The 11652-nt window shown below is 36.0% G+C and overlaps 1 protein-coding gene across 1 annotated transcript in view; it reads right to left on the bottom strand.

The window, feature by feature from the left end:
* Window positions 1–963: 963 nt before the first annotated feature.
* The window catches only part of EPRS (glutamyl-prolyl-tRNA synthetase), a 39136-nt gene continuing 28447 nt past the window's right edge, over window positions 964–11652 (bottom strand). Inside the window, exons 23-33 of the mRNA XM_010188320.1 lie at window positions 11025–11234; window positions 10795–10867; window positions 9929–10008; window positions 9468–9569; window positions 8691–8846; window positions 8374–8571; window positions 7846–8019; window positions 5760–5920; window positions 4772–4850; window positions 1600–1664; window positions 964–1334 (exon numbers count right to left, since the gene is read on the bottom strand). Coding sequence (XP_010186622.1) covers window positions 1184–1334; window positions 1600–1664; window positions 4772–4850; window positions 5760–5920; window positions 7846–8019; window positions 8374–8571; window positions 8691–8846; window positions 9468–9569; window positions 9929–10008; window positions 10795–10867; window positions 11025–11234 — 1449 coding nt within the window. The 3' untranslated portion in view covers window positions 964–1183. The remainder of the gene's footprint in view (window positions 1335–1599; window positions 1665–4771; window positions 4851–5759; window positions 5921–7845; window positions 8020–8373; window positions 8572–8690; window positions 8847–9467; window positions 9570–9928; window positions 10009–10794; window positions 10868–11024; window positions 11235–11652) is intronic.

Raw genomic sequence — 11652 nt, 5'->3', positions numbered from 1 at the left:
AGTGTGAAGATCTGGGAACAGTACTGTAAGTCTCCTGTATGCTTAAGACTTTTGGACTCTTGATGCTACATAAAAACAGGGTTTTGCAAACAGGCAGCCATGTAGTATTGTCCCAGGAAGAGCCTGGGGAGGATCGTACTGGTCCAACTTTTTAATTGCCAAGTTTTCACTCAGCTCTTCTCAGGGAAAGGGGTTTATGTAGTCGGCAAGGGGGTTTATGTAGTCGGCCTTCAAACATACAAGAGAAATGAGAAACAAATTAAGCACGTGTCATCCAAAAGTTATTTTGTGACAGGACTATCTCATATTATTTTAAGTCAATTCTATGCTCAGAGTGGAAGTAACTTTCTTTTTTTAAAAATAATTTCATGACACTGCAATACCCAGCCTTCTCTGCTAAAGCAATACATACTAAGTGCAGGAAAAGCAAAAGGGTTTTATGAAACATTTTAGAGGTACAACCACACCCTAAAACCCTTAGGCCTGAAAAAACCTCTCTTCAGGTTGCCTTCGCATTACTTATTGCAGTATCACTGAGAGACATCTTATAAACTGGCATTTTATAGCTAAGAGAAACAGGGCTTTGCAAAATATCTGCAAGGAACGGGATTCACCTGCATATTGATGAAAATGAGATAGCCTTTCAAAACTTGTTTTATGATGGGGTGAAAATACTCCTTGAAGCACCTGGCTCCAGAGGGTGTTTTTAGAATAGGTAGCATTTACCATGCCTACAAGTTAGCAGCAAGTCTGTACTGAAAATTGAAAAATCTGAAGGCAAAATTAAAAACAGATGTTTTATCTATAAAGTTTATGTCAGCACACTGCAGAGTGTTTATGACATTCTCTTTCAGGCCTTTTTTCAGTGTACGAGAAAATACATGCATCAAAATGGAAAGATGACATGAACAAAGGATACCCAGCCTCCCCATCGAGCAACACAGAAAAAACAACCAAAGCATATTACAGCTCACAATACATGTTTATTATTAGAGATGTTTACAGAAAAGTCTGTGAATTACTGCTAGCCTAAGACTGACAACTGGGGGACAGTTTATGGTATATGGCTTTGTTTTTTGTATCATTTAAAAAGTCGCAAAACTGATTAAGTTTGGGGGCTATTTCAGTCTTATTAAAAAAAGTTCGATTCACAGATAAAGGAGAAGGTGCTTTCACTAGTAATTTAGTAACTACGACCAAATAGGGTGTAGAACTTGGCAGGGTTTTTGCCGCAGATGCATCTTGCCCCACACTGTAGTTCACAGAGAGGCTGAAAAGGTATGCAGAGGCTTTTTGCTCCCATGGAAGGGGCACCAGGTTCAAGATCTTGATCCCTGAAATAAAAGCATAGACATAAATAAATAAATTCATTTAAAAATAAAGGTGCAATAAAGTGTATTATAAATAAAATCTCAAAAGAATATGAATTAGTCTGAAAGTTTCAGAACTAAGGGAGCAAATATATTGAATTATGCAGGAAAGCAAGAGTCAAGGGTGAGGATTGTACATCAATGTTAGAACCAGAAGCATCTTTTCCTGCTTTATATTCAAAACATATTTTGATCTTGGTAGACAGCCTCCAGTTCAGTTATACTTTACCTGGCAGTGGTCTTCTTGATCCAATCCTCGCACTCAATTTCCCCACAAAAAGGGATTTGTACAATCTGGATGGGGAAGGGAGGGAATAAAAAAAAAAATAAAAAAGCAGTTAGAGATGTAAAGAAAAAATCATCCTTGTCTCTGGATGATTCTTAAACCTTAAGATCTCAAATACACTCAAAGTGTACATGGGAAAAAGTTCTGATTGCTACTATTAAATTTTAGTAGCTTTTTTTCATCAGGTAAGTAGATAAGCACAGTCATCCCTTCATAGTGCAGCATAGAAAAACCTACACAAATACAAAGAAGCATTTAAATCAACTCAGTTTAGTTTTTTTAACTCAATAAAACAGCACATTTTTCTTGGAGGCAGGGGTAGTGGTGTGTATTTTCTTACCATTTCCTCCAGTTAGCTTAACTGAAGAAAACTGAGAAAGTAAAGTTGAAATTATAATATCATGCACTCTTACAGAATCATAGAATGGTTTGGGTTGGAAGCGACCTTAAAGATCATCCAGTCCAACCCCCTGTCATGGGCAGGGGCACCTCCCACCAGATCAGGTTGCTCAAAGACCTGTCCAACCTGGCCGTGAACACTTCCAGGGAGGGACCATCCAGGGAGCCTTCTCTTCTCCAGGCTGAACGGCCCCAACTCTCTCAGCCTGTCTTCCTAGGGGAGGTGCTCCAGCCCTCTGGTCATCTTCGTGACCCTCCTCTGGACCTGCTCCAACAGATCCATGTCCTTCTTTTGTTGGAGACTCCAGAACTGGATGCAGCACTCCAGGTGAGGTCTCATGAAAGCAGAGTAGAGGGGCAGAATCACCTCCCTTGACCTGCTGGCCAGGCTTGTTTTCAAGTGGCCCAGCCATGGTTGGCTTTCTGGGCTGCAAGTGCACATTGCACTTTTCTCAATACTACTCTTAGCTATAGTAGCAAATCTCTTTTCCCAAGTTTCATATTCCATTTTACTGATTTTTTTTTCATTTTTAATGGACATTCACAGTGAAAATTCTCTTTAATACAAAAAAGTAGGATTACTGTTAAAAAGACAGGCCCTACACATATTTGAACACTCATGTAAATGGTAATAGCTGACAGCAACAACAGCTACAATTCAGCCTTCACAGCCATTTTAATTCTATCCAAACTGTAAATAAGGTTTGCTGATCTGTGGCTTTCTTTCACCAAATTTACATTCTTAGTGCAAAATTCTTGATTTGCTTTGAACCGGAGCACACCTTTATTAGACTTCACTTTCCTGCAACTGCAAAAAGAAAGTGTTACTGCTCTACTATACTGCTCTTGCATTAATCTTTTCTTAGTCAAATGAAACTTTGTTTAAATACCTGTGCAATTATTGTTCAGCTAAACTGTGCACGCAACTTAAAAGAACATAGAAGCATCTACATCTTTAAAAAGCTAATAGTCTACAGTGCAATTATAGTAAGGGGAAAACAGCAACAGGAATTAAGTAGGAGTACTTCAGCTTTCAAATATTCTTCTTAAACAGAAGTCAGTGCTAACACAGTATAATTTCAAGAAATTATGGAACACATATGCTATAAATGGTTGTCCATACAACATATATAGGTAGAGTGAAACAGTCAGAAAATTATGTACGACTTTTTTTCAATCCAGATATGATGATTTTATTAAACTTATATAACTTAAGTACCAAAAAGATGCAAGTATCCAACTTGGAATGTAAAAATATTTGTTCTCACTTCCAAGTTTAACTACATTATAAACTAGATTACACTACAGTGCTAAACATAATACAAATAGTTCAATTCTTTTGTCCCTCTCTAGAATCTAGCTCTATGTGACAGTGAGTGCTGGACATTGAAGACCAGGCATTTTACCCTCTCCATAGGCAGAGGGTATCATTTAGAAACTCTGTGGTAGGAAAAGACAAAAGGTGGTGCTACAGCATTTCATCAAAACTAAAGGGTAATAATTTATGTGCACACACAAATGCAGCATTAGCTTCATATTCCACTCCTGCTCTTGGAATGATCTTGACTCCATTTTAGTTTATTTTTACATACACATTTACGGCATCTCTTCAGATTATTTTAAAGAGATTACGTTTTCCTTTACTGTTTATTTATCTTGAAGACAGTCAAGCATAGTTTCAGAGTGCTTTTTAAATTCAGAAGTGAAAGATACGTGATGGCACATCTTGAAATCACAATACATTTGAGCAATAGTACTAGTTCAATGCAGAGCACAATTATCTGTTAAGCAAAGACTAGAGACTTTTGGTTTTTAAATCTACCACCAGAATAATCAGATGCTTTTAGAGAGGCTTGCGCCAAGGAAAAGATACTTTGTAGTCAAAAGCTGTTTGGAAACAAAGTATTTCACACTTGTATTCAGTTTTGTAGAGGAAAATAAGGCAGTACTACTATTTTAGCATCCATGTACAGAATGTCTAAAAACTCTGAATCCTCAACTCCATAAGCATGCTCAATCAGTCCCCCCTCTGACGTTTATAATTCAAATACTTTGCCAGAACTTTTTCACAGGCCTCTAGATCAGTAGAGCTCAATCATCCACATTATGGGTTATTCTTACTATCAACCCAAGGAGGTTTCTGACTTGCAGTAATTCCCAATGAACCCAATGGCTTTTACTCAGGTCATAAAGGCAAAACTTCTTTGACGTAAATAGCATGTACTTTAAACTCTTACTTGGACCCTATTACGAGATTTGACAAGTGTTTTCCACTGTTTCCTTTAGAATAATGACAGTAAATTCATCTTAATCTGAATTATTTACATTAATCTCTCCAAAAAGCACATTCTGATTAAAAAAGTAACACTTAAATGCAAATTACCAAACTGCAGCATTATAAGGTCCTTCGAGATTACCCTGTCATCTCTAGAATAGGACTACATTTTGAATGGTGGTAGCCTGAAACACCGTATTTGGTTAATACAGTACTCTAGCAAAAGAAGAAAGCAACGTATATCATAAGTTTTGAGAAAGCTAATTAATTTTTTATTAAAAAGCTCTAAAGGAGAGGATTCATCAGCTTGTGAGGAGAATTCCATAAAAACCACAACAGTATTTATAAATAAGCTTTGAAATTTCTAGCCCCTAATTATTTGTACAGGACAGAAAGTATGTCAAGGTACTTACCAAGATAGAATGAAGTAAATTTCCTTACCTTTCCTGAATCAAGCTCTCTTTGAAAGTCCTCCATAGTATTGGCCACCACCATGTGACTTTTTAGGTCCTCAGAAGCTCTAAGAAAAGGAAAAAAAAATCAGTCAGCACAAAGTTAGACACATAACCTCAATGGCCAAATGAACTAAGTTTTCAAAGTAAGTCAAAACAGAAAATTACATGAAAACAAGCTATATATTCATTTGAATCTTCCTAATCAGGTTATGCCTTTCTACCACGTCTGCCCTCAAAGAGATAAAATTTTGATTCATTGCTAATGGGCTGTTATCCAGGTTGCTGCACATTGCACCAGATTAATTCACTGTTGTGCATGTCAGCTCAACACTGACCAGCTGTAGACAGAAGCAGGTAAGTATTATAGATGTAGATTTTTCTTTTTTAATTAAGTTCTAATTCTAAATAGCAAAATGCTTTTTAACTAGGTAAGCAACTTTGATCACCACAGAAGGAAGTAGGAACACTCATCCACTGTGGTGCTGGATTGCCATCATGTTATTTCTCGCTGTCTTTACAAACAACAATTTGCAATGATGGACATGCAAGGGATTTGGCATATGCAGTAATTGCAAATCACAGTTCCAAAAGCATTTGATTGCTTATAAGAAAACAATACTAGGAACATCAATAGGACATAGGGTCTTAGAACACACTTCTGAACACAGAACTTCAGCTACTGAAGTTTCTTGGACAAATCTGGATCTTTCAAAATTCCCTACCAGAAGCATCTTTCAGGAACAAACCCTGTGCATTATTATCACAAACTTTAACATTCAATTTCATGATTACAATAGGAAACTTCTATCACTATGTGAACAAGTTTCAGAGGCAGAAGGAAATGAATTGTGACAAACAGAAAGATGGGCCTAACCTGTCTTTCCACACAGAAAAACCAATAATGTGAGAAAATCTTCTGACAGGTGAAGTACATCTGTTATTAGCACAGCCATTTACTGTACTTCTCAATTTACCTGTTGTAAAGGTTTGCATGAATCTCCTCCAAAATCTGCTTCAGTCTATCTTCTGCCTCCTGTTCGGAAAAGGTCAGCTTCTGTCCTGTGTCTCTTCTAACAGCTACAAACTGTTGGCTCTTCATGTCTCGTGGTCCCACTTCAACCCTGACTGGAACACCCTTAAATAAAAACGTTAGAAGTTAAAATGAGTAAGTAATTCTCAGAAGAGTTCTTTCTTTTCTTGCTCTCTCCCTCTTTTTTGTTTTTGTTTTGTTTGGTTTGGTTTTTTGTTCTTGTTTTAAAGCCCAATCTTAGTATTGAGCCACTTTACACATTTAAGTTTCTTCAAAAAAAAATAATCAGCATATATTCCACTGTTTTTGTGCACTTCTGTCTTTTCCATCCATACTGTCTTCACTTGTGCATTATACCTTGCTCCAACCTTGCTTCACTAGCTTGGGGACTAGATCTGTGCCAACAGGCAAGTAATACTAAGACAGTTAAAGGACAACTGTGCGAATCAGATTTTTAAAGTCTGAATGATTAAGACTTCTACAGTTGTATTAATGTTCTAGTTCATCCAATAAAACCTTTTAATTCTGTTTTCACAGAACACTTTCAACTGTATGGACAGCAAATAGCAAAAGTTCTGATAAATACAGCCCTAATATTACAGAGAATATCTGACTACAAACAGAAAGCTTTTTGAAAGTTATTAACAAATAATTTCAACTGAGCAAACATTCTAGTTTATGGCATACAAAAAGTTGTCTCCATAATTAGAACTCATCAGAAAGTATCTGGTATCTCTAATTGTATTACTGCTTTCCAGTAAAGAAGGATATTTAACACTCATGTAGGAAGACTTCCTGAAAGAGAGCAATGGAACCAGTCACACTAGACACTATAAACAGGTACCAATGACTTGGCTCTTTTTAGAGGTAACATCAGAGATGAGCTAAGCTGAAAAGTACATAAGGCAAAATACTTCCCAGTTTTTTTCTTGGCACTTCTTACTCCAATATCCTTCTATTTTTTACCCTTTGAAATTCATTATCAGTATTCAATAAAGTGAGTACACTTTGCCTGCAATTAGCCTGAAGATGCAGTTTATGTATTACGCCAGACAGAGTAGATTTTATAAAAAATATCTGGTTTGCCCTATGCTGTGCCTCCTTGATAAACCTGATTGTATGTAAAAAGTCTCTCAACATGGATTTATAGTATTAGAGTTCCATTTTAAAAAAATAAAAAGCTTACACAAAGGGAAGAGAACTTAGACACGAAGGGAAGTTTCAGACTCTCAACTTGGAGATTGATTCTCTATCATAGAATCATGGTATTGTTTAGGTTGCAAAGGACCTTTAAGATCATCAAGTCCAACTATTAACCTAACACTGCCAACTCCACCACTAATCCATGTCTTTAAGCACTACAATACCTCCAGGGATGGTGACTCCAACACTTCCCTGGGCAGCCTGTTCCAATGCTTGACAATCCTTTTGGTCTTACATTGAAGCTTAACACACCAAAACCAATTTTAAATTCAGAACAAAAATATGATCCCATAATATCACTCAATACATTATCCAGTTTCTAATTACCATCATTTCATTCTGTTTGTTATTTTTGTTTCACAAAAGCCTCTTCTATTTGATGAAGCAGAACTGCTCCTCTCAACTACTATATGAAAGGAACATGGTAATTTTGAAGCAAAAAAATATTTGCTCCTTTCTTTGTTGATGCTGAACAGGTTTATCTTCTCTGTTCCACTATAGGCAAGGAAGGCACTGCTGTGACCCTGGAGACATTTAAGTATTAGTACAATTTTTTAAACATGCAACTAATTTGTACTATTAATCTCATTTTCTAGGTACATAAAGTGGAGACATGGAAGTTCAGAAATCATTAGCGACACAAATCCGAGCAAACAGAGCAAGTCTAAGAAAACATATTTTCTTTATTAATCAAAGTGATCACTGATTATCAGGCAGCAATTCTTCATTTAGAGAAAATATTTGCCTTCAGAATACACGGCACACATAACATGTCTCATACATACCATACATATAAGCTTCAAAACACCTCCTGGAAAGAAAAATACCTTAAGTTCCCAGTGGTTGAACTTCCAACCAGGTGAATAGTTGTCTCTTAAATCAGCACGTACACGAATATTAACTGTAAGCAGCCTATTACGATATTCATTACATTTCTTCAATAAAGCCTCTTTGTCCTCTTCAGAAAGGGAATTTGTGATACCACAGGGAATAATTACAACCTGCAATATAACATGACATGTATTTTACATTATAAGAAAATTAACTCCTAGTTATTATAAAAACCTAAAATCAATATTGTGGCCCTATATCCCAGTAATTTCTTTGAAATTCCCAGAAGGATACATTTCCCTTTGCATCCAAATGATACAGATACAATTATTTTAAATAGATGGACTGTTAAAGGGAGCCTGTGCACCACAAGTACCCGAATGATATGTATTAACTTTAAATAGCAAGCTCTAATCAGACAGCTCCTATCCTATGCTAAGTCTTTCAGGTGCCCAATGTAAAATGCCCATGAATTCCAAGACAAGAAAGGAAACAAAAGAGTAGTTTAAGGCATTTTTACACACCTGAACACAAGCTACTCGAGGTGGTAACACCAATCCCATGTTATCTCCATGAATCATTGTCATTACACCAATAGTTCGAGTTGTAAGGCCCCAGGAATTCTGATAAGCAAACTGTTTTTCTCCTGGTTTCTTGGGATCTTCAAATACAATTTCAAACATCTTTGAGAAATTCTGTCCTAGATGATGTGATGTTGCTCCCTGAAATAGTTGCACACAGAAAATTGTATGAAATGGAAAACTAAGCCTATCAAGCATCAGTTTAAGGCTGTTATTTTACTGTATTTACTGAAAAAAATATTCTTCTAATAGATAAATACCTGGATAGCTCTTCCACTGGCAGATATAAATGCCTCTACAGTGGTTGTATAATCCCCCCCAGCAAATTTCTCCTTCTCTGTCTTCCTTCCTTTCACAACAGGTATTGCTAGGAGATCTTCGTACACTTGAGCGTACAGATTGAGTATCTGCATCACCTATGATGAACATAATGTCTTAAGAATTAATCATTTGCTAAATCATGAAATATATTTATATGCAAGAGTCTAAAAATCCTAAAAATTTAACACGTATTTCTCAATACTGTGATTAAAACACAACATTTCTTCAATCACTTTAAAATTTGGCTTGGTTATTTTCCATGAACCAAATAGCAACAACAATAAACCATGACAGAAAACAAAAAGAGTCACTGTAGAAATGCAGTCCAATGATTATATTGATTTCTAATTTTGACCTAAAAGTTTGAACACCTGCTAAGTAAATAAAGATATGCCATGATACTCAAATAAAGTGGTAATATTTCTAACAGTTAACATGTGAATGTATTATTTAGATTTTTAAGGAGAATATTTTTTAAGGAAAGCATTCTTTATATATTACACTCTTGAAACTCCACATGTTGTTTGAAGAGACTAAAGGCTCAGACATGCGTTATAGCTGAGAAAAAAATATAAGTTCTAGTACACTTGGCATTTTTCATGAGGACTCCGAAAGGAGATGGATTTCTACCAGGTCTTAGTGAAAAGATTTGCTTGTATTGCTACCGAGTAAGGTAACTTTCTGAAAGCAAAAGCACCAGCATATTTGCTTTTTACCTCTTCTGCTGCTTCTTCATATGTTGCAAATGCTGTGTGACCCTCTTGCCAAAGGAACTCACGAGTGCGAAGGAAAGGCTGGGGATGTTTGAACTCCCAACGCTGGGTGGGGAGGGGGGAAATAAAAAAATTGAACACCATGAATAATACTGAAGTATCAAATTATTCTTAAAAACAGTATTTACGAGTAAGTATTGCATTGTTTACATGTTATAAAATTCTGAACAAAGATTAAAAGTCAACTATACACAGATTTCTATTTAAACAATGTAATTAACAATACACATTGATAAAGTATGTTTTATTAAAAACTGTGAGAAAAACAAATCACAAACCACATACATACTTCTGACATGAAATATGTGCTGTGATCAGTACCATCATGCCATGTGCACATAGAATAATAGTCATACACTGCCCTTAAGATACAACAGTTACTGAGAAATCATGTACAGACATACCACAACATTGCACCACTGATTAAGCTTGATAGGAAGATCCCTGTGTGACTGCACCCACTTTGCATAGGCAGGATACATGACTGTGGGAAGAAGAAAAAAAAAAAAAAAAAAGGCAGCTTTGGGTCTCTGCACAATACAGCCAGTTTATGCCAAACCTTTCTTTTCGCTACATACAAGCTTAACATTCTCTGCTGTGAGAACTATGCTGTTATGTTTAATTCTCTTCAAAACACATTTTTTGTCTTAACACATAACATGTTCACCAAAAGGAGTACTTTCACTTCATCCTGTGTCTCTGCAAAATAGCTTGCTTGCTGCTGGTCAAAGTACAATCCAAAGCTTAAGACCTAATGACACTATGTTTGAGTCACTGATTTAGACTATGTAAATACATCTAGCTTTGCAAATAAAAACTCACTGACCTCAGGATTTCAGGATGCTATACCATACCTCATTCAAGTTAAACCTCTTCCAGCCTTAGGTCTTAAAATGTTTATTTAAATTACTCAGAGGAAATTTTAGTAAAAGCTAGTTTCACAGCTGTAGTCAAAGTACGTGCAAAACTGAAGTGAATTATGACATGAAGAAATTTTCTTATAAACAATATAAAATAAAAAAACAAACATGTTTCAGTCAAAGCAAGTCAGTCCTCAGAGTATTAATGGAAAAATTCCTAGAGTGTACGTTTCCTAGAAAAGTCCATCCAAGGGAACGTATAGTGTTGTGACATTTGCTATAAGCAGCAGCAGATCTAGGAAACATTCTAAAAGATGGGTTTCCACTTTTCAAAAGAGACTCTTGTCTACCTGCTACACTATACCTGTAACTGTTTTCTTTACAGCCAAACTTCACAAAAAGAGGTGTACCTGTTTCACTTGTGGGACGTACAGCAATTGGTTCAGCCAGATCTGTCTTCCCGGATCTTGTGACCCAAGCAACCTACAGGAAGGATAGGAAAAAAAAGGGGAAAAAATATTTAAAAAACCAATCAAACAAAACAAGTTTGAAAGAAAAAACAACTTACTTTCATACTCTGATGCAGAGTAAGTGGTTGGGTTTTCTTATACTCAGATTAAAATAATGTTTTGAATTGTACCTCAGGAGCAAAGTCAGCAATATGAGTCTTCTCTTTCTCTAGGGCAGCCTGGGACACAAACATGGGGAAGTAACAGTTTTCCACTCCAAGTTTCTTGATCTCTGCATCGAAGAAGTTCTTGATAGCTTCCCAAATAGCATAAGCCCAAGGACGAAGAACATAACAGCCACTCACATCATAGTACTCAATCATCTCTCCTTTTGTGATCACCTTTCAAAAGATTATTTAGTTAGTGAAGTTTCAATTTCATACACAAAGAACATTCGATAATTCAAGTGCGTGGCATGCAATTTAAGAAAAATCTCCTATTTCAATGTCTTTATGCTCAAAAAATCAGCAAGATGTGCTTTGAGATTGCTTTTGTTGCCTATAATCACAGAAAGTTAAGCAGGAATATTAAATTTAATAATAGATCTGAATAATGTAAACGCTTAACTAAAACTGAATTTCATGAATCCAAGTAAGAGGCAGTAGCTAATTTCCGGGAATCAACAAACCGTACTTTTGTAAAAAATGTCTCTAGGTTCATGTCAGAAAATATTTTTCTTCCTTAGAGTACATGCAAAAGTTATACAAGTGACAGGCAATGTACACCACTGATATCTACTTACAGTCTTTCATAAATAGG

This window comes from Mesitornis unicolor, unplaced genomic scaffold (genome assembly GCF_000695765.1).
Source record: "Mesitornis unicolor isolate BGI_N332 unplaced genomic scaffold, ASM69576v1 scaffold20437, whole genome shotgun sequence".
Lineage (NCBI taxonomy): Eukaryota > Metazoa > Chordata > Aves > Mesitornithiformes > Mesitornithidae > Mesitornis > Mesitornis unicolor.
This window is presented reverse-complemented; position numbering and strand designations above follow the sequence as displayed.